General features: G+C 47.2%; 1 protein-coding gene across 1 annotated transcript in view; it reads right to left on the bottom strand.

Annotated features, from left to right (window-relative positions):
- The window catches only part of TTC27 (tetratricopeptide repeat domain 27), a 1,783,878-nt gene that overhangs the window by 1,097,490 nt on the left and 662,741 nt on the right, over positions 1 to 23,647 (bottom strand). Inside the window, exon 7 of the mRNA XM_069607906.1 lies at positions 603 to 736. Coding sequence (XP_069464007.1) covers positions 603 to 736 — 134 coding nt within the window. The remainder of the gene's footprint in view (positions 1 to 602; positions 737 to 23,647) is intronic.

Here is a 23,647-nt window from a genome sequence, read left to right as displayed (position 1 = left end):
TGCGGGGGGCGGTAAGTCCCCATTCCCCATTCGGTACATAATAGCGCCGAAAACAGGCGCCAAGTGGGAATTTATACCTCCAGCTTCTGGCTGGAGGTAAAACTCCATCTTACCGCCCAACTCGAGATTGTGCTGACCCTTAAATGCAGCAGTAATAGCGTTACCGCCGCATTTAAGGGCTGAGGCCCAACTCGTGATGAGGCCCATAGTCAAGTAACAATCGTTTCAACCAAGTTTGTGCCTTGATTCACATGAATAACCGGCTTCGATTGGTAGAAAATACTCTGAAGGTCCCAAGGCGGCCACGAATGGCAAAGATTTCACATGTTAAGGTCACACAGTATTGGTAAATCCCCTATTAATAGCAGCTGAGCCCACAATAGCTCTTTACTTAATATGCGCTGAATCAAAGTCTGATCATTAAAAAAAAAATAGTATCCCCTCTACCTGAATGCAAAGGCTATCTTGTAAACAGATAGCGCTTCTTATGTGGCGCTGAACTCAAGCAACTTCCCGCTTTATTAACTTAAGAATTGTGTGAATACGAATCAACAAAGCGAATGATATCAGCACACAGCGTGTCCATGCTGCGATGGAAATACCTTTGGCAGCATTTCCCGTGGCGTGGCGGCTGGCGTTAGCTCGTCGTGCAGGAGGACATTTTCTTGTCGCCGTACATCGAGAATCAGCTGCGCCAAAAAGTTCTCCTGGAACTGGGTCCGCTTTCCCAAGGCACCTGGCGGAGACCGCACACACACGAACAAGTTAACATTTCAGCATGGAGCGTGCAGAATGTAAATGCAGTACAATCCCTTTCATGAATGCTTGTTGACAATACAATACCACCGGTTCCAAGGTACATGCTATAACCACTCACAAAAGACCAGTTCATAACATGAGGCTTTAATTGTAGGTTTTCATTCTTTTTCATTATAAGCACCAAAAATAAAGAAGGACTATGACATCACCTCCTGCACTCCATCTCATTTCCCCCTCCTTGGCACAATTAAACTGTGTGGCTTGCCACAGACCTAGTAGGGCCAATGAAAACAGGTACCTGGAATCTAAATGTACTGAGGTTTCTCCATAATATTTCATGTAAGCCCCATTCATGTTCAGAAACATCGATTATAATCAGAAATACATGTCATAAGCATACAGAGTTTTTGTTGTGCCTGAAATCATACCTTACAGATGTGCCAATATAAACTGAGCTTTGCCCAGAAATTAATAAGAAGCAGTATTTATTTGTGTTGCATTTCCTGAAAAGGGAGGTTTAAGCTTCTCGATCTGAAAGCCTTACAAAAGGATAGCAACAGCGAAGAGAGGACTAACTTTGCAGGTGATTTTCGATAAATGATAGCGATCAGTGAGCATACCATGATGGGTGTAATTACAGAGCTCCCATGCGGGCCAGAGGGGCATCTATGTGCTGATAACAGATGTGCGTTTCCCAACTCAATGATCTGAATTTTCATTGATTCGGTCGATACGAGGGTGTTACGACAGTTTTTTTCTGAAGTCCAATTAAGGGCTTAGTAAACCCATTCAACTGAGACAGTATTCGACTCCTCTCTTAGTAAAAGGCTGTACCACCTGATTATATGGTAGTGTAGACAGAGCAGCCAGGCTCATTTTAGGAGGGAGAGAGGGCTGTAGAATCAGTGCAAGTGAAATTGTCATACAAATGATCTAAAGAAACACTATGTATGTAAAAATAAAGGATTTATTTAAATACAAGTAGGGTAAGTAAATACTAACATTATTTGAAACCACAATATAAAACCACAACACTATACTTGAAAGTACACAGACCCAAGTATAGACCTATTTGAAGTACCCAACAGTAGTTCTAGGGAAGTCAAAACCTTTTCATACACATTCAGTATAGGTCAAGCCTATTCTTGGGGAGTAAAAACCAATGATTACTTTTTACAATTACATTCAGTAATGCAAGGGCAGTAGACCCTTCCAGTTGTATAATGATTCTCAGCACAAATCACGTAATCAGTCAACTGGACAATATACTTTTGATGCCTAGTGAAACACTTATTCTAAGTGCAGTAAAAACCTATAACTACTTTTGTCATAACACACAGTTATTCTAGATGACTAAAACCCAAGGATGTAATATACAATTAGAGGTGCTTTTGAAATCAGGGAACCCCAGACTGAGGTAAGCAGTAACTCGTGTAACTTATTTTGGATGGCACACAGCTACCACAAGGTAAGTAAAACCCACATACTTTGTTTAACCTCACAATGGGGGGTGGGGGGGGTAAAACCCAATGTTACACTTTACTGAAGTTATTCTAGGTAGGCAACAACCTAATACAGAATAAAAAAGTACAGAGTCCCAAAGTTCAGCAAAAGAGCTGGGAGTCTCGAAGGTAGAGAGGAATTCGCACATTGAGAATTCTCCCCAACACTCGTCCTCCCCAGACTAAGGGTCAGGAGGATCTAATATCCACCAGGATGGATCTCCTACTGCAAGTCGGTTAAATGGCCTGCTGAGGTCACCAGCAACCTTTTGTAACTCTTGCTATGGCTTATTTAATGTATAGGGGATCTGATCTAACAGTCCCTCAAAAGTTGTAACAACCTCTGAACCTACAATAGGCTTTTTCAAGGGGTCCTTAGAAAGGATTCCCTTAGACCTAGAGAGGCATCCATGGTTCCTCACCACCTCTCTCACAAGAGCAGGTCGGGTCTCAGTTATCTTGGTTGGAGGGGCTGTGGTCAAGCAAGGTACATGCTGCCACTTCCTCTGGGATCTGGCCTTACCTGTTTTGGAGGTTTCCCTATAAACACTAGGATTTACATTGGAGTCTTCAGTAGAAGCTCTAACAGTTTTAAGGTGTTTAGCCTTAGACCTATTTTCCTGGTTTTCCACCAGCTTTGAGAATTACCAGTTCTTACGGGCATAAAGAGGTTCAATTGGTCTATCCACCTCTTCCTCAGAAGCAGGGGGTGGGGAGGTCAAAGACATTACAACTGGATGGCCAATGATGGAGCTTGGTTGGGGCTTCCATTTCCCTACCTACTATTCTAGCCTCAGACCTGCCTTGGTTAGAGGTCAACTTACTAACACAAGGGCGTACAGTGGGGGTCTCTGTAGAGGTTCTCACAGGCCCGGAGTGGTCTCTTAAGGTTGCCTCTCTAGCCGATTTGGCTTGGTTCTGTTTCCTCTCACTGGGAGGCCTGGGGGTACTGCACACTACTTCTAGAGTTTTTAAGTCATTCCCCAACAGGACTCTCCCAGGCACCTCACTCTGAATACTGACAGGAATCCTCACTGTCATATTGTTACACTGAATGAGAGCTGGTAGAATTGGAACCAATTGGACAGGGCATCCAGAAAATCTAGTGGGACCTCTGGGTGCCTTAGCAGCATCCTCAGGCTTGAAAAAGCTGTCGCCCACTACTGCTCTGCTGGCCCCATTGTCTGTCATGGCAGGAGTGTCCTGGCCATTTACAAGAACACTGTCCATAGAATACCCTCTAGAGTTCTCTGGAATGGAGTTGTACATATCCATATTCTGTTTCTTACCAAGACCCAGGGGCCCTAAGGATACATTGGCTTGAACACCCAAGGGTTCTTCAGCCAATAGGTGAAAGTGAGCACTGGCAATTTGTACTTCTTCCTCTGGGGAGAAGGTTAAGGAGACAGTGCTGACCCCTGCAGGTTTACCCTGGCATCTGGGATATCCTTTCGCAAGGTCTACAGACCCACAGACATAGCATTTACCAAATGCTCTCTGGAATGGGGTTTTCTCCTGACCTCCCTCTGGTTGGATACCAGAGGATTCACTAGACCTACCAGGTTTCCCATGGGATCTACTCTTATGTGGTTTGCGGGCCTCTTCTGGTTGGTTGGAATTAGAATTCTATTTATTCTCATCTTTGTGCTGCTTCCCCTCATCCTTTTTGGAAGTGGCCCCAGAATCCTTATGAGTGGCCCTAGTGGCTACCTATGAGTCAGCTGCTCTTGCTAACAACTTGGGATCAAGTTCCTTAGAGTCAGCCAAGTGCTGCCTCAGCTCAGGAGAGCAGGCATCAAAAACAGATTCCAACACAAACAGATTTCTCATTCCTTCAAAAGTGTTAACTTTGTAACCCTTTACCCAACCATCTAAGTTTTTCAAACATTAACACCCAGATAGCCCTACGGGTACCATCATGCTTTTTGTGTGTCCTAAACCTCATAGGGTACTGGGATGGAGTTTTCGCAAATCTAGCTATTAAAGCTAGTTTAACATTTTCATACTCCAATCTCTCAAGTTGCCCCACCTTCATTACAGCATCAGTTGCAACCTGGGGGAGCCTAGACAAAAGCCAAGGAATCCACTGATTCCCTGTGAAACCCTGAATCCCATAGTTCTACTCAAAAGCAGCCAACCAGTCCAAAATATCAAGTCTCACCTCATACATACTCACAGCTTCTTTAGGCATGCAAGGCCTCTTAGGACTGGAAGACCAAGAAGACTCTGGGAGAGAACCATTTTCAAGAGACAATTTCTTCATTTCAAGTGCATGATTCAATTCCATTCCTCTGAGCTTGAGTTCTTGATGTTTGTTTTCAGTTTGCATTTGGAGCCTTTTGAATTCTAACTCAAGTCTCATCTTTTCAAGAGAGACAAATTCTGGACTCCGTGCTGGACCTGGTAGGGTCCCTGTGGCTAAAATTTGAGGCCCAACAGCAGGTAGAGGGGCAGTGGGGCTCACATCCTGAGACTCCTCGGACTCATCTGCCTCTTCAACAATATTAGAGCTAGACTATGCATCATCATTTTCCTCATCAACAGTATCCACATTGTGTGAGACATTGGGGGTTACAGCCCAATTTCTCAATCTTTGGTGTTTTTTCAATAAATTCATGTTTCCTTCCTTTAACAGCAAGGTTCCTAACTTTACACATTTCTTTCAGTTGATCTACTGTAAGAATGACTAGGGCCTCCCGTTTGTAGTTATCCATATTAGGCATTATAAAACAATTGATTCTTTAGTGGAGCTTAGCCTTGTGAAGGTTATTTTGAACAAAGGTAATAGTAGCACACTCAATGTACAACTATACTTTAGGCCACCGCTGCCACCAGTGTTAGGCAGAGGACTACAGGTGTAAGCAAAACACAACCTTTGGTACAAGTCTGTACCACACACTCTTTGGTAGCGAGCTGAGCAGCCAGGCTTATCCCAAGAGGGAATGTGAGCAGTAGTTGAAGTTACACAGAAGTATCACAATCACAGTGGTTCAAGCAGACACTTACCCACAAGGTTTCCTGGTAAAAAATACATACATTTATTTACACAATCATTTAGAAACCATTCACTAGTAGAAATCAACTTAATATGAAACACCAATACACTACAGTAACAAACTAAGTTGTAGGGACAGTTTGTGCTCCCCTGAAAAAGGAGCCAAATGGCACTTCAATTACTTTCAATGGGAAGAGAAAGATATTTTCTTTTTTATTAAAATGATGTGGTTTAGATTTTAAACCTTTCATATTTCGTATATACCATTTTCAGAGTAATGATCAGATAAAATATACATAGATGGTTTCTTTCTTATTTCCTACTGTCTTCTAAAATCGTGTTTAGGAAGTGAACAATGGTGAAGATTTCTTTTTTCGTTCTACCCTGAAGAAATTTAGCCCATCAGTCTTCAGTTGCAAGTTGAGTTGATGAGGATAAATACATGTCTCTAACACGCAACTTTGTATCAATCAGAGCTGGACAGGAGATGATAATATGCTTCAGTGTTTCGAGCTCGTTTTCTTGATTGCAGAATCTGCAGAAGGCCAAGTCCTTTGGTAAAAGTTTCCTAGTTGACAATAGTCTCCGAGTTGGTAGCAAATTTAGCCGGAAACGTAATAAAAAGTGTCACTGACTTGGGCAGATGGGAAGCGTTGAAGATAGGCTGGGAGGCAATTTACTGGGTGAGTATCAAATTTACATTCTTGGTTAAGTTTGAATTTCGCTTTGGCCTCTATAGTCGCTATCTAGTCGCTTTGGGTGATTCTTTTTTTTGCTTTTTCCGGGCATAGCGTTAACAATTCTTTTGAGATATTTGCCGTAATTCTGATGTCTTCCATATGTTTTTTCCATGCCATCAGGGTAGTTGCTTGTATTGCATTTTCTTTTTCTTGCAATATTTCTAGCGCCGGAGTGTGGAGATCTGTAGTGATTTTCCTGTACAGATCTAGTTTTCTCCATATGTAGAGTGATTTCAGCGATTGAAGTGCCAGTTCATATCGAAAACGGACCATTGGGAATGACTGTGGTAACGACAGGACTTTCCCTCCAAAAAAGACCTAGGCGGCGCAATATCGTCCCATCTAGATTAATCATCGATTCACATCCGTAGAGAAGGATTGCCATTCTGCATTGAAAATCTCCCATATTTCTGATGTAGGAAACGACCGTGGCGGGCTAATGATAGAGTTGTTGTTTGTAGATGGCTACTCCAGTTGGATTCTGTGGGCGATTGGTTCACCCAAATTCCTAAGTATTTCACAGTTGTTACTTGAGCTAGGGGTTGGCCATTCGGGAACATTGTTTTCGATTGCTCCTTTGTCTTGTGGGTCGGAGCTAGCAGCATAACTTTCGACTTTTAGGTGTTATTTCGAGATGTTTTGCTTTCATATAGGCCTCTAGTTTTGACAGGGCTGTTTGAAGGCCTCTTGGGGTTTGAGAGCATAAAACAATGTCATCTGTGTACATAATGCATGGGATGCTTGTTGCATTTTACTTTGGCGGAATTGCCATCGGGGTATTGGTCTCAGTTTCATAATCAGCAGTGAATAGATTGAATAACGTCGCTGATAATGGGCAGCCTTGCTTAAGGCCATTGAATGTTGGAATGGCATCTGAGACTGTGCTGTCTTTTGATAGTCTAACTCTAATACATGTATTATGATAGAGTAGCTTTAATTGCTCCAATATGCTGTTCGGGCATCCCCATTGATGTAGTTTGGTTCACAGCTGTGTTTTATTAACTAAGTCAAACGCCAGATTGAGGTCGATAAATGCTGCATATATTTGTCTTTTGTTGTAAAATGCCTCTTGTTTTAACAGATTTAATAGAAATAGATTGATATTTGTGCCAACATGCTTCACAAAACCAGTTGTCTTGTTGCGAATATCTGGTTTGTTTTGGCCCAGGTGTTTAGTTTCTCCAGAAGTATGTTAGCAAAAATCTTTCCCGATGGGTCTAAAAGGGCGATGGGTCTATAGTTACATGGATCTGCTGTGTCGCCCTTTTTTGTAGATTGGGAGCAATACTGCTTTTTGCTACAATGGTGGAATGGACTTGGTTTTGTCAATTGTGATGAAGATGTGGCAGCAGAGGTCTATCCAGATGGTTTTATTTGCTTTAATGACTTTGTTAGAAAGGCCATCAGGACCCGGCGCCTGTGAGGGGTTCAACTTGGTGATCGCTTTCTTGATGTCTTCAGTCTCCCAAGTGAAGGACCAGGGGTTTTCTGGTCGATGACTGGCCTGGTTGGTGCTATCCTTATAGAGGCTCAAGTAATGTGTTTTTCAACTCTATTCATCCATGTTTGTTGACATTTTATCTGTGGAAGCCAATTGAGGGTTCAGTAGCTTCCACAGATCTCTTGTATTATGCTTATTTAGAGCGTGCAGCATTATTTCGGCATCATTTTGACTTTGCAAAGCTCTATTACTCTTCATCCAGTTTTTGTACTGCTGCCTGAGTAGTCTTATTTTTTCATAGTTTATTTGCGGAAGTCGCCGTATTTCTTTTTACTTCACGCCTCAAATCCTCTCTCTTATTCGCAATTATGCTTAAGTAGGCATGTGTATGATATTGGTTCTTTTGGTTTACTGATGTTCGGAGGAGCTTGAATCTATTCAACAGTTGTGGATAATTCAACCGTCGTGTGTCTGACAGGGAATTACTATTTATTATTAGGTCAGACAGTTTTCTCAGATCATCATGAGAAAGATATAAGTTTGTACAATGGGTTAGAAAACACTTCTGTTAGGCAATGCAAAGGTTCAATGTACCAGGAGGGTCAGTTCAATTCAATAGGCGAGGCCAAAGTCAATAGTCTAGTGTTCTTGGATAGGACAGATCAGTTCTGGTAACAAACGGAGAAGTAAAGTCCTCAGAAGTAGTTTAGACGAAAAAAGAATGCTATGTTGGGTCAGAAGCTGATTAGGCCTGCAGGTTCAGAAAGTTTCACAAACTTTCACCGCGAGAGTTTGGATCTCTCAACCGGATGGCACCTTAATGTGAAGCAAAAAGATGCAGCTGCAGACGTTGGTTCCTGGCAGTTCCTGCAGATCACGCTGTTCCTGAGCCTCAGTCGTGGGGACAAGAGGGAGGATGCCGGGGGGGGGGGGGTGGAGGGAGACTCCTGCACTGCACGGGATCGTCGTCCGAGCAAACAAAATTGAGTCACTTTGGTTCAAGTAGCCTTTGCTTCAAGACACAAACTGGTTTCCCTCTCCCTGGCTAAACCTTAACCAGCATTGAGAATGGTATTGAGGTGTCTTCTGAGCCGATTGGTCCCACCAATTCAAAGTAAGAAGCTGTCCTTGAAGGAGCTTCTCTGTCAAATGGATTTCTGGCAATTCGTATTTGCAGCAGGGCTTCACCGGGCAAACCAACGGTCCAGTGGTTGCAGCAGCCATCCTCTTCCAGCTCGTTCTTCGGTTTTTTCGTTCCACTGGTCGACTCTGCCTTCCAGTCCTGGAGACTTGCCTTTTAAACAGTTTTCTCCCATTCATTACAGCTTAGCTGCCACTCGCCCAGCAGGGCAGTCAGCCAGCCAATCACGCCAGAGTGCATTTGGGTCTCCTAGGAGACCGAACACAGGCAGTTTCGGGCACCTCCCTCACTTCCTGCCCACCCCAGACACTCAGATGCCAAGGGCAGACTTCATTCACAAAGGGACCAAACCTGGTTTGGCGCGCAGAGTTAAACACCAGAAGGACCTTTTCACAAAGAAACAGTGAAAAAAAAAAAGATCACCGGTGTCTGTTTTTACAGAGGGGTCTTGGGCGCCATATTGAAAAACATGGCGGCCCCGATTTTTAGCTACCGGTGTTCGCGGTCGGAAAAAATCATGGTCGTATGTTATAAAACCACCTCCACCAGCCATTTCAATAGGAAAGGGAAGCTTTTAAAAGCTACAAGAGTGTTTAGACTTAGGGGATATCAAGTAACCCCTCCAGCACTCTATAGGAAGATTGTGTGTGCTGGGTCTAAGAATTTAAAAAGACTAGTAAAGTCAATTTAACTTTACATTCTCTGGGGAACAGTAATTCACCTCAGAGAAGTTATTTAAACCTTGGGAAGTCCAAAGGACATCCCTTTGCCACTGCACTAAAGGTGCTGTGTGGCACAAAAATGAAAAGATGCCACTCATTTCAATCCTATGGAACCACATGGTAATTCTACTGAAGAGAGGAGATGGGCCGCATGCTTGTGTCCGGTTGCCAACTAACAACCTCGAGTCCAGGATCTCAGTAAAGCTAGTCCTCTTGTGGGAATCTAAACTGAGCAGATTCATACAAAATATTCGTCCCCTCTTCCCACTTCTTCCATTTTCATCCCACCCGGTCCCTCATCAGATCTTCACTTTTCGACCTCTGCCCGTACCTTGGGCATCTACTTTGAATCCTCCTTTCGTTGATCCTGCCGATCTGTAACACTGCTCGCTTAGCCCATTTTTGTGAACGCTGAAGGTGTGCTTTGTGCAGCGAACGTTTTTTAAAAGTGAATCCTTCGCTCTGAGGCCAGAAGCACTGCGAGCAGGAGCTCTTGCTGCTCCCTGGAGGAGGCGGGGCTTATCCTGTACACGTGTCAGATCACGTGACCACAGCCGTGTATTAATTGCCGGCCCAACCGCCCGAGTGGCATGTATTTGTGGATACTGAAGGTGTGCTTTGCGCAGCGAACGTTTTTTAAAAGTGAATCCTTCGTTCTCTGAGGCCAGCAGCACTGCGAGCAGGAGCTCTTGCTGCTCCCTGCTTCCTGGAGGAGGCGGGGCTTATCCTGTACACGTGTCAGATCACGTGACCACAGCTGTGTATTAATTGCCGGCCCAACCGCCCGAGTGGCGTGTATTTGTGGACGCTGAAGGTGTGCTTTGTGCAGCGAACGTTTTTTTAAAAGTGAATCCTTCGTTCTCTGAGGCGAGCAGGAGCTCTTGCTGCTCCCTGCTTCCTGGAGGAGGCGGGGCTTATCCCGTACACGTGTCAGATCACGTGACCACAGCCGTGTATTAATTGCCGGCCCAACCGCCCGAGTGGTGTGTATTTGTGGACGCTGAAGGTGTGCTTTGTGCAGCAAACGTTTTTTTAAAAGTGAATCCTTCGTTCTCTGAGGCCAGCAGCACTGCGAGCAGGAGCTCTTGCTGCTCCCTGCTTCCTGGAGGAGGCGGGGCTCATCCCGTACACGTGTCAGATCACGTGACCACAGCTGTGTATTAATTGCCGGCCCAACCACCCTCGCGGTGTAAGCCCTGGTGGCAGAAGGGCTGGTGCTGTTAGGCTGTTGGGCGTGTGCGGCTGCTGGATGGCAGTAAGCTTTCTCATCTTTGCGTGACTATGGATACCCTGAGAGGAGAAAAGGGCTGAGACGACTCGCTGTTTCCCGCTGTTTGCGCTGGTAAGCTGCAACGCTCCACGCTCTCCCTGGACCCGGACAGCACGGTTACACATTTCTATATATACGCTGGTAAGTGGAAGCGGGAGCCGGTGTGTGTGACTTTGTCGTGGATGTGGTCTAATTCTCTGACAATCTTTAAATTATTCTTGCAACTGCTAACATTCACCTCCAAGGAACATTACGGTGAAAGCTTAAGCGGGCTCGCACAATGTGAGAAACTCGAACCCAGCGTAAACTTGAATCTACACCGACCATGGAGCAGGCGCAGTATATAAATGAACAGCAGAAGGCTGCTAGTGCAGCAGGCTTACATACGGAGGGGCTTGCTGAGTCAATAATCACTGTTATTCACCCATCTGACGTACCAGCACAAAACACTATAGTTCCACCGCCTACATTATCTAGAGGATCATTTACAAGGGAACAAAGAAGTGGGAATTTGCACAGTGCGATGCTGAAACCACCTAATTGCCCTGCTCGAGTCATAGATTGGGAGAATTGCCCACTGACACTGCCCTCTAGCGAGTTATCAGTGGACGTACAGGAACAGGAAATTCGATTGTCTGAGGAGCGGCATTTAATGAATGATATGAGCGGCAGTGGTGGGGTTACCCTTGTTGGGGATGTAAATGGAGAGGGATTCGACCCTGGGCATTGTGTTGCCGGGGTAGCAGGGTCTACCGCCGTGGAAGTGGTGGACGGAGGGCCCCGTGTAAGGCTTGTGGAGCACACGGATCCCCTGTTGAAGTAAATATGGTGACAACATTAGTTGCCCTGATGGATGATGTTGACAAACTGCCATGTGAACTGCCATGCGAACACAGTGTGCTTGCTGGTGGCAAGGCCGAGCATCGGAGATCTATGGATGTAGTGACTTCGTACTTGAATTGGTCTACTAATCAATCGCCCAATTCCACTGGAAATCCGATGTCCCCACGGCCTAGGTTTTACAGTGCTGTAGATACAGCAGCCTTTATTGGCAACACCAACCATGTGGCAGATGATGCCAGCGAGGAGGTATTCATGGGTAAGAATGGCTCAGAGTCAAGTGGGGAAAATGTTGTGTTAATGAAGAGTGTGACACCATTGTGGGTGAGAAGGGTGGCTGGCCAAGACCAAAATAATGAGCCACCTATCCAAGATTGCCCTGCCCCCTTTAATGACCTGAGAATTGGATCGGAAAGAAGGAACTCTTTGGAGGTAGCTAACAAACTTTTAAATGCCCTCACACGCCTTAATGCGGAAAGAGCCACAAAAAATGTAGTGAATTGCGGAGCGTCCATGTCGGAGTGCGAAAATATTGCTCTGTGTGTTGATGAAGCAGCAACGTTACCACAGCCTATAATTCAAACACGAGAGGCAAGCTCCCTATTGAAACGTAGGAGGCTAATTGGGAGCATGTCGCCTAGTGTTAGTTGTTCACAGAATAAAAAACTGAAAATGTCAACTATTCCACTGGAACTTTCGTCACCGCTTTCAACAACGAACACACTTCGGTTAGAACCCACCAAACTCCTAGCCGCCACTACTGTTTCTTCAACAGATGAAGATTCCACTGATTCATCCATAATGGAACGCCCCTACCCGAAGATTAGAAGACCTGTGAATCGTGATAGGGTACATCCACGTGCTATCAGTAACGTGTTAGAAGAACAAGTTACTTTCTTACCTGGTAACGTTCTTTCGATGGGATGGTCCGACGACGTATTCCATATCTATGACAGGTAATCACCACAGCTGTGCTGCTTCGGAAACTTTTCCGGCGTCTGCGTCCTGCGTCGATGACGTCGATGCGCCGACGTCGAGGACCTCCTCCGACGTCCGACGTCATCCGATGTGATAAGTAGGACGCACGACGCCTGTAGCCTCAGTTGTAGTTTTTTCCCCCAGAACGTGTGACATAAGTCAACTGCCAGTCAGACACAAAGCCTTGCGGAACGTAAGCTGCAATCGCAAAAGAAATTCTGCAGCGGGGAAGGCAGGGCGGGAGCGATATGGAATACGTCGTCGGACCATCCCATCGAAAGAACGTTACCAGGTAAGAAAGTAACTTGTTCTTCGAGGGGATTGGGTCCTCCGACGTATTCCATATCTATGACAGACTCCCAAAGCAGTACCAGAGCAAGGAGGAGGGAAAGAATTTATAAACAAAATTTATAATAGCCAATCAAACAGCAGAGCAAAGGACCGCCTTGCCAAAGGCCAGATCCTGCCCTCTGATGGAATCGAGGGAATAATGCCGTACAAATGTATGTACCGAAGCCCAGGTGGCTGCATCACAGATGTTGCGAATAGGAACACCCCTCTGCAGGGCAGTAGACGCAGCCATACCCCTGGTAGAATGGGCCCGCAAGCCAGCCGGTGGGTCCTTACCCGCCAAGCGGTAACACTCCGAGATGGCCAAAATAATCCAGCGGGACAAAGTCTGTTTCGTCACAGCTTGCCCCAAACGCTTACCAGCGTAACCAATAAAGAGTTGATCGTCCACTCTGACCCGGGACATGCGTGAAACATAAAAGCTTAAAGCTCTCCTAGGATCAAGCCTATGGAGCCTCTCCTCTTCCTTACCAGGATGCGGAGGAGGATAGAATGCCGGAAGAACAACCTTCTGGGCCAAATGAAATTCCGTCACTACCTTCGGAAGAAAAGAAGGACGAACACGAAGGACAACCCTATCCTTGTGGAAAACAGTGAAGGGTGGCTTAACTGAAAGTGCCTGTAACTCACTCACTCTGCGAGCGGAAGTAACCGCAACTAAAAACACAGTTTTCAGAGTTAACAGCCTCAAAGGGCAAGAATGTAAAGGCTCAAACGGAGCACCCATAAGAAACCTAAGAACAAGGTTTAAATCCCAACCAGGCACCAGGAAAGGTGACGGAGGGAACACCTTAGTGAGCCCTTTCAGAAACTGTGAAATTAAAGGGATCTTAAAGTAAGAACACTCATCAGACGAGCGCTTAAAGATGGACAGCGCCGCCAGGTAACCTTTAATGGTACCCACTTGCAAGCCCCTGTGGGCCAAAGAAAGCAAAAAGGACAGAACCATGGGGATGTCACATGCAAAAGGATCCACATTCCGAACTCTGCACCAGTCGCAGAACTTACGCCAACGGCAACGGTACAGAGACTTAGTTGCTGGCCTTCGTGCCGAAAGCAACACCTCCATCACGTCTTCAGGGAGGTCCCAATCCCTATACCTCAACCTTTCAGAAGCCAAGCGTGAAGGTTGAGGGATCTGACCTCTGGATGGAGAACCAGACCCCCCTCCCGTGAGAGCAGATCGTCTCGGTAGGGAAGACGACGTGGAGGGCAGATGGACAAGTCGAGAAGGTCCGGGTACCACGTCCTCCGAGCCCACGCCGGAGCAATGAGGATCATCCGGGAACCGAACTTCCGTAACCTCCGCAGCACTTGCGGGATGACGGGGACTGGAGGAAACGCGTACAGCAGCGGGAACGACCACTCCACCACGAACGCGTCTCCTAAGGCTCCTTTTGGAGGAAATTCCCGCGAGCAAAACCTTTCGCACTTCCGGTTGACACTGGAGGCGAAGAGATCCACTTGAGGGGTCCCCCAAAGGGCGAAGATCTCCAGGAGAATCTCCTGAGCCAACTCCCACTCGTGAGAGATCGTGCTCTGCCTGCTCAGAGCGTCCGCCGTCACGTTTTCGACTCCGGCCAGATGAACTGCCGAGATCGAAACTTCCTGCTGGATGGCCCAGAACTAGAGCTGCATCGCCTCCCTGCACAGAGGAAGTGACCCTGCCCCCCCCCTTTTTGTTGAGGTAGTGCATGGCCACTGTGTTGTCCGTCAGGATCAGGACATTCTTTCCTCGCACAGTCGGCAGAAAAGCCCTCAGGGCTAGCCTGACGGCCCTCAGCTCCAACAGATTGATATGGAGTCTGGACTCCGACGGAGACCAACGACCGCTGACTGTCAGCCCGTTGGCATGAGCTCCCCATCCCGTGAGGGATGCATCCGTCACGATCGTCACCTCCGGCCAGGGAAGCCAAAATGGAGCCCCCTTCATCAAGTTGCCTTCGACGGCCCACCACAGAAGGTCCCGGGCGAACGAGGGCGGCACCTGAATCGGGTCCGACATCCTGCCGGAGGACTGCGACCATTGCATCTTGAGTGCCCACTGCAAAGATCTCATTCGCAGGCGAGCCTCTGGCACCAGAAGAATGCAGGATGCCATGAGGCCGAGCAACCTCAAGAACTCGAACGCTGGGAGCGTCTGGGCATGCTGAAACTTGCGCACCATCTGCTGAATGTGAAGAGCCCTCACCTGGGGAGGAAAACACTGCCCCAGGGAAGTGTCGGGCACTGCTCTGATGTACTGGAGCCTCTGCGTTGGCGTCAAATGGGACTTCTTTAAATTGAGGGAGAAGCCCAGCCTGTGAAGGGAGTGGCAGGTGACGGACAGATGATCCAGGACTTGCTCGGGAGAGCTCCCCCTGATCAACCAATCGTCCAGGTAGGGGTAGACGTGAATCCCCCCTTGCCTGAGATGCGCTGCCACCACCACCATGAGCTTGGTGAAAACCCTCGGGGCGGAGGTCAATCCGAACGGCAGGACCCGAAACTGAAAGTGCGAGTCGCCAACCGCGAACCTCAGGTACTTCTTGTGCTTGGGATGGATCGGCACATGGAAGTAAGCATCCTTGAGGTCGAGTGACACCAACCAGTCCTGAAGCTGAAGGGCCTGGAGGACTTGAGAGAGAGTAACCATCTTGAACTTGTCCTTCCTGAGGAGTTTGTTCAAACCGCGCAAGTCCATGATGGGTCTCAATCCCCCGTCTTTCTTGGAAATCAAAAAATAAGGGGAATACCATCCCTTGTTCCTCTCCGCTACAGGCACCAGTTCTATAGCGCCTTTCTCCAGCAGGGCTTGAATTTCCTGCGCAAGGAGCGGATCCGGACACTTCAAAGAGAGGTTCCCCGGTGGATTGTCGCGAGGCCTGTGCCGAAAGGGAAGACAGTAGCCGTGGGCTATGATCTCCAGAACCCACACATCTGAAGTAATGGCTTGCCACTCTACAAGATGCAGCGTCATCCTTCCCCCAACCGGCGAACCATGGGACATGGCCTCATGACTGAGTAGGAGCGGCTGCGGCGTTACCTGAGGGCAAAGAGGCAACTGCCCGAGCGGCCTTGGCACCACGGGTACCCTGTCGTCCACCTCTGGTACCCCTGCGCTGGCCTCTTTGACTGCCAGCCCCTCTCGCTCTACTGAAGGACGAGTAAAAGCGAAAGGAACCACCCCTCCACTGCTGTCCCCTAGGACGAAAAGGCGGAGGTTGGCGAACTGCAGCGCCCAACGACTTCGCTGCAGCTTTTGAGGTCTGCAACCTCTCAAGGCTCTCGTCAGCCTTGCTGCCAAAAAGGTGTTCACCGTCAAAGGGCATGTTGAGGAGCCGGGACTGCACATCAGGAGCAAACCCCGACTTCCGCAACCACGCAAACCTGCGTATCACGGTGCTCGCCGCCATGGACCTACTGACGCATTCAGCCAAGTCCAGACCCGACTGAACGGACTCACACATGGCATCCTTACCATCCTGGACCATAGCAAGGAAACCATCCCGTTCATCCCCTTCGGGAATATGCTCAGCCGCTAACGCAACACAGTTCCACAGAGTGTGCGTGAAACGTGACAAGGCACAAATGGAGTTGGCCGCCTGAAGCGCCATACCACCAGAAGAAAACACTTTCTTCGCCCAGCCATCAAAACGCTTGTCGTCCCTATCAGGAGGGATGGTAGGGTACGATGCCTGCTTTGCCGGGGCCGTGGCCGCCTGCACCACCAAACTTTCCGGAGTGGGGTGCCTGGTCAAGTAGCAGGGGTCGCTACTGGCTGGACGGTATTTACGCGACAAGGACTTGCCCACCGCCGGGAGACTCTCCGGAGCAGTCCAAGCCGCCGCCACCCTTCTCTGTAAAGCCATATGGAACGGCAGTACCGGGTCAGTTGGGGGACCAACATCCAGGATGTCCGTCAGGTCATCCTGCACAAACTCCCCTGGGGGAGCAGACCATCCCAGATACTCAGAAACCCTAGCCATAAGGCGCCGGTACGAGGAATCGGCATGGGAGCCAGGCTCAGGCCTACAAAATTCCACCTCCGGAGAGGTGTCCAGTCCACTGGCATCATGCAGAGACTGCCTCAAATCGTCAAACTGACTATGGCCCGAGACAATGTCATCTGGCACCCGACGAGGAACCAGGCCATCAGAATCCTCATCCGCCTCAGAAATATATTCCAGGTGGCGAAAAGAAGGCACCCGAGAGTGCCTGCTCTTAGCCAGAGCCTTCCTAGGGGGTACACCCGAGACACGGGGCACCTCCGACACGAAAGGCGTCGATGGCGTCGAGCGAATCGGCGCCGCCGTCGAGAAAACCGGCAACGGCGCCGAGAGGATCGGCGTCGACGTCGAGGAAATCGGCGTCGACGTCAGATGCAGCGCCTCCAGTATCGGCGGCGTCGACACAGCCCTCGAAGCCGGAGCCCCGAGCGTGTCCCTCGACGACCTGACCGTCGACGGCTTCGACGACTTCCTCGGAGCCGGAGCCTCGAGAAAACCTGTCGACGCCCCCGACGCCTCAGACGTCGATGTCTTCCTCGAAGACATCACAGGTGCACACGGTCTCGATCGCGTCGAGGACCGGGACCTGGAACGGGTACGGCGAGAACGAGCCTCCTTGTCCGAACGGGACCTCTCCCGTGACTCGTGCCGACCACTCTTGCGAGTGGTGGCTCTCGACCTCTCACGGCCGACCCCACTCGGGGGCGCGGACGGTTGAGTACCCTGCGACTCAAGAATCGCCAACATCTTCTTCCCGAAGGAAGCCCATTCCTCCGGCGTCGCACGGCTGGTGGGGTAACCGACGTGCCGGGCAGAGTCCTCTGAAGAGGACCTGGAAGGCGACCGGTGTCGGCGCTTCCGAGAATGCCTCGAAGAGGCTGAGGAGTGGCGAGACCGACTCCTAGAAGAAGACCGACGAGACTTCCGACGAAGACGCGGAGAGTCACCCCTCGAATCATCCGTCGAAAGCCCCGCCGACTTCGATTTCCGGGGCTTGGACACCCGACCTACCGACAATTTCTTCTTACGCTCGCGTAAGGCCTTGGACGTGAGCGACTGGCAGTCGACACAGTCATCCGTGTCGTGGGCCTCCCCGAGGCACCAGAGGCAGGCGTCGTGCGAGTCAGTCACCGACATCTTGGACCCACACTCCCCGCACTTCTTAAAGCCCGGACGCGGGGTTGAAGACGAAGTGGAAGACATCGCCGAAGGAAATTCACAAACGAACAGGTTCGAAGAACCAGAAAGAACAGAACTCCAAAGAGTCGAGGCTTAGAACCGAGAAACACGAAGCAACACGTTCGCGGAAAAAACGGAACTGAGGCTACAGGCGTCGTGCGTCCTACTTATCACATCGGATGACGTCGGACGTCGGAGGAGGTCCTCGACGTCGGCGCATCGACGTCATCGACGCAGGACGCAGACGCCGGAAAAGTTTCCGAAGCAGCACAGCTGTGGTGATTACCTGTCATAGATATGGAATACGTCGGAGGACCCCAATCCCCTCGAAGAGCGGGACACTGTTTACCATGCCAAAGATTTACAAGCAACCATAATCTCATCCATGACATTATCAATCGCTCCATTCATCAAAATGTATGAAAATCTTAATGAGAACGTAAAAGGGCTTTCATCAGTGGTTGCTATAATAAACAATAGAAACCCTAATTGACCATGCCAAAAATGCAAATTTGGACAAAAGACTGTTGGCTGAAGTTGCAAAAGAGGCACTGGGGATTTTTCAACAACAGAAAAAGAAGCACGACCAACAAATGGATGTGACCCCTTGTCCAGTAACCTGCCTGTTACCTAAAACAGCGAAACCAGCAAATGTGGAACGGTTCACTGAGCAAGATTGTGCCAATGTTACACAGAATGTTCAAAAGCACGCTAGCAGCCCAGCACAATATGCTACTTTAAGCTCACCCTTGCAAATGAACTGTATTGTACCTTCAGAGCCCTGTCGGCAATGAGGCGCTTTCTTTACAAACGCTGAAGAATCCTGGCGGAGCATCACTGCCTGTGGTTGCTGCGAAGAGCACACTTGCAGTTGACTGCCAACCTGTGAACGTTCCTCTAAAAGAACTAAACAAGGTCAGCAGTGCATTCGCCAGCATTATTAAGGAGTCCCAAGTGGCCTCGAATTTGGCTCTTTTAAATCCACAAGTGCCATCGACTTCAACAATACCAGCTAACAGGGAAGTAACAAGCGCCCAAACGCCAGCTGCGCCCCTCAAGGGAGTGGCTGATGCGACGCCCGAACTATATAACATCTTTAAAGGCCCATTGGACACCCAAAAGACCACTGCAAGTAGTGCACAGCCAAGGAACGGCTTGATCAAAAAAAGGAAAAATCAGCCGCACAGGAAAGCTAAACGCAGTGCTGACTCAAGAAAATTCCTGCGTCATCTTAAAACAGTCAATGTAACGGTTAACGGACCCTTCCATGGAGCGGAAAACGCTGGAAGAAAGGAAGGCTTACATGCAGTACCAGCCGGCCCAATCGTTTTAGAAGAATCTATAATCAGCAGCAGCGATGGCACTGATATACTAATAAATCTTTCAACATATAATGATGAAGAACTTGTAGAGAAGGAGCCAGTCGTGGTCCACCCTATGAGTTTGCCTGAAGCACCTACTATGGTGCAACCTGTAATCGTTCTAGAAGGACTCATTGTGCCGGCGGTCCAGGCAGACATAAATGTATGTGACACGGCGACACAAGCTGTAACACAGGATCTAACTGCAGCAACGTCCTCGATTTTTCCATCCAGAAAGTGGCAACTAATCCAACCGTTACCCTCGCTACATAATGCGAAGGATCGTTTGGAACCTATATTTACGACATTAGAGGCCAAACGAAGATTGATTGCTGCCAAGTCGCAAATCAAAGGCCTGTTGTCAAGCCCGCAAGTTGACCAGGAGGTGTTGCTTGATACTGACAACGCGCAAGCTCAAAACAGAGAGCCCCTCTCTGTGAATAATGGTCATCCGATACCACATAGAAATAGACAAACTTCAAGCCTTAACACAGGAATTGACAAAGACGCAAACAGTGAGGCATAGTTACAAAAACGTGCATACTCCAAAAGTCAACAAGAAAGGGAGGAAGTTACAAGCACATTAAACACAAGTGCTACACCGACTCCTCTTGGAACGAATTGAAACTTCTGAAGAACTAATTCTAAACCGACATAATGTGTTATGGTTGTGCCATTTAATTCCAAGTTTAAGAGCAATTGAATCCGCGGATCTAAAAATCGTAGAATTCTTCAATGAGAAGAAAAATGATGCTGTGATTTTACATTTACAGTCTAAACTCATTGTGGAAGCCCTGTTGGATGCTGGCCCCTTGCTAATATCACTGGGGTTTGACATAGCAAAAATTGAAGAAGGCCGACAATTTGGATCGTTTGAAGAGAAGACAGACCTTCCAATAGTTGCTGCCACAAGTTACGCTCCGATTGAAGGAATAGAAACAAATCTGGGTGAAATCAAAACTGGCGAGTCGGCGTTGGGTCTGCATCAAGCTTTACTCTCCACCGAGACACCCCACACAAGGGATCCGATAAGAATAACGATTAATGGAACGATGAACCCTTTGCGCACAGGGGTTGACCCAAAGATTCAAGAATCTTCAGGCAACAGAGATGATGACTGGACATGGTTGGCTGCAACCATAAACAATCAACTGGAGAAGTAATGCCAGGAATCAGAGGGCCCTAAAGGGTGCACCATGGGTTCATGGAATACCTGTGGTTTTTTCGCACCTCTTTGAATCATCGTGGGCCTGTGGATTGGACATATTATGCTTACAAGAAACTTGGCTTTTGCAAACTCCGTTGTTGGAAGGCTTTGAAGTGGCATTTAATAAAGCCATAAAGCAGGCAAAAGGTAGACCGATGGCTGGCCTGCTTGTGGCTATAAAAAAAGCGTCCGCCTTCGGATTTTGAATTCATTCAATCCATCTTCTTATTTCAAGGTTGTCACCAACATGTACCCACCAAAATGGTTGTAAGGCACCATGCCTGTATATCATTAATGTATATTGGAATCACCTGGCCAAGGATGACTCACTTTTTATTGATCAAATTACAGCATTGATTGATGATCTCTTAACAAAGGAGCTGCCATTGGACCTAATTGTGTGTGGGGATTTAAACATTGTTTGTGCCCCAAACGGAGACAGAACTGGGCTAAAAGATAAGAAGGCTCGTTAACACAAAGAAGTAGCAGCTCAGTGGTGCCTAGAAATGGAGCTTCGTGGTTTAACAATGCTCAACGGCCATACTGTTGGGGACGTTCCTGCATGTCCTACATGGAGAAGATTTGATCAGGCCTCAGTACTCTACTATATATTTGTTTCTGAAAACATCCACAAACGGACAAAAAAAATGGAAGTTGTCAGAATGACGCATAGTGACCACGATATGGTTCAATTTATATTTGAACATTCTACTCCGTGTATTAAGGAAGGTTGGCGCTTTGCTGTGACTACTGGTTCCAGTAGGATTCGTCTAAACTTGTTGGACACAGAAGTTACTGCTATTACACATAATTTCCAATACGGCTCAAAAGCACTTGAATATCGAGACCTTTTGTGCGACTACGAAGAACGAAAACATAACACAAATCATAAGGGATTTCGAGCAAAACACAAATTTGATATGGCTGTCATGCAACGAAAAAGAGCCATGCGACAAGAATTAAGGGCCCTAAAAAATATAAGCAGCATAACCAGGAAGGAGTGCAAACGAATGATTAAACAAAGATACCGGAACTGGCATAAATCACATGCCGCAATTCTGATGCAAAATGGCTCTGAACTTATGTTACAGAAAATGTCTGGTAAAAAATCGGCTGAGTACTGGAGATTGATAAATAACAGCTTGGCTCCTCAACATGCATTACAAGCTAACGCAGTCTCGGAAGAAAAGTGGGCCGAATTTTACTCGAAACTATATGCTAAAGATCCATCTTCCACAGTCTGGGTATATACGGCGCTAAAGAAATGGGACTTGGTGTTTGAGCGTCTTGATATACTCAATGTAATTAAAAACGTGCACGACTCTAGAGCGGCCGGACCAGATGGCCTAACCAACTTCACGCTCAAGAAAAATCCAGAATTATGGACAGACTTGTGTAACGTTGTTTGAAAGAGTCATTAAGAACTGCTCGACCCCAAAGTCTTGGAAAAGCGCGGTGGTAGTACCCATTTTTAAAAAAGGGGACCAAACTAATCCTCGAAATTATAGACCTATAGCGCTACTTGACGTCCTGGGGAAGATCTATGCCAGCCTCCTACAACAAAAACTCCTAAAATGGGCTACAGCTGCTAACCACGTAGATCCCAGACAAGCGGGTTTTGTAAAAGGAGTAGGATGTTGGTTGAACCTGTTACTGCTAAATCTGCTAAAAATGGATGCACTGAAGTCAAACACAAAGATCTACACAGCACTGATAGACTTGTCACAGGCGTTTGACAGCATAAATAGGGAGCTGTTGTGGGAAAAACTCACGAGGTGGAACTGTCCCTCGAGTCTAGTGGATGCAATCCGCGAGTTACACACGGACACTTCTATTAAGATTTGTTTGGATGAGAAAGGTACGTTGTCTGCTGATATTGCCACATATAAGGGCGTGAAACAAGGCTGCCCGTTGGCAGCAATTGTTTTCAATCTCTTTATCACAGACATAAAGCAAGCGTTCAATGGTGTAGCTACCTTTCCTCCAAAACTTTATGGAGCCTCAATAGAATACCTGGTCTATGCTGATGATCTCATTTTGGTGGACTTGACACCTATTGGGCTCCAACGAAAACTCAATTGTCTTGAGCATTACACAACAGAAAACGGCCTCAAAATCAACAAAGAAAAAAGTGAAATTCTAATTTTTGAAAAGTTACAGGGAAATAAAGGCAAAAAAGGAAAGTTTCGTTGGCGAATTGCAAATGAGTGCCTACAAATCGTAAAGAGCTTGACCTACTTGGGCATGAAAATCAGCACCAGTAGAAGAGATGAGCCGTGGTCTACTGTTGCAAAAAGCAAGTGCCGGCAGCTGGCGTGTCAAGCGCAACTAATCAATAAGAAATTTGGCAAATTTTCGCTAAAACCTGTTATTTTATTTTTTGAGCAAAAAGCGGTACCTGCACTAATATATGGCGGAGAAAATGCATTTGGTTGTGCAGAGGTCTTGTGGAATTCCCCTGAAAACATTTTTTGGTCCTGTGTCTTGCAGCTTCCAAGGGGTACATCAACATGTCTACGGTGCGAGCTAGGGCTCACATCAATTAAAGCAAGAGTCACGTGGAACTTACTAAGTACATATAGAAAAACGATGGTTAAAACTCCGGTGCCGCAATTTGAATTATTACATAAGTCTGATAATGACAGAGTCGATACTACATTGTTCGACTGGAATGTACTCTGTCAGGCTCTACTAGAGGAGTACGACATCAGTCTCTCACTGCTAATAGAGAACCCAGACATGTCAAAAAACGAAAATCTGGAGATCTGATTGGATATCGACCTGTGACAGAGCAAATTCAATTCTAATGTGTGAGGTACCGGGAGAAGCAAAAGCTTATGGTCAGAGACATACATATCTAACCTGCTTACCAGATCAATACTCAAGAGCTCTGTACATGGGTTTCAGAATGAATTTGTTTCTAACAAAAGAACGTTTGGCTACATGGACGAAGTATGCTAACATCGATCCAGTGTGCAGATTTTGTAAAATGAGTAACAAATCCATCAAACATTTAGTCATGGTTTGTTTGGCTTTTGAGCAACAAAGAGAAAGACATTTTGGTAAATTGATCAATGAGCATCAATTCATGAAATCAGATGATTGGTGGAAGGCACTTTTTGAGGGGAACAACAGAGTAGTTCTATTTGCTCTAGTAAATTTCCTTCGATTG

Source organism: Ambystoma mexicanum, chromosome 4q, assembly GCF_040938575.1.
Source record: "Ambystoma mexicanum isolate Mex_15411 chromosome 4q, UKY_AmexF1_1, whole genome shotgun sequence".
Lineage (NCBI taxonomy): Eukaryota > Metazoa > Chordata > Amphibia > Caudata > Ambystomatidae > Ambystoma > Ambystoma mexicanum.
The sequence above is the reverse complement of the archived record's forward strand: the minus strand, read 5'-3'. Positions and strand labels throughout refer to the sequence as shown.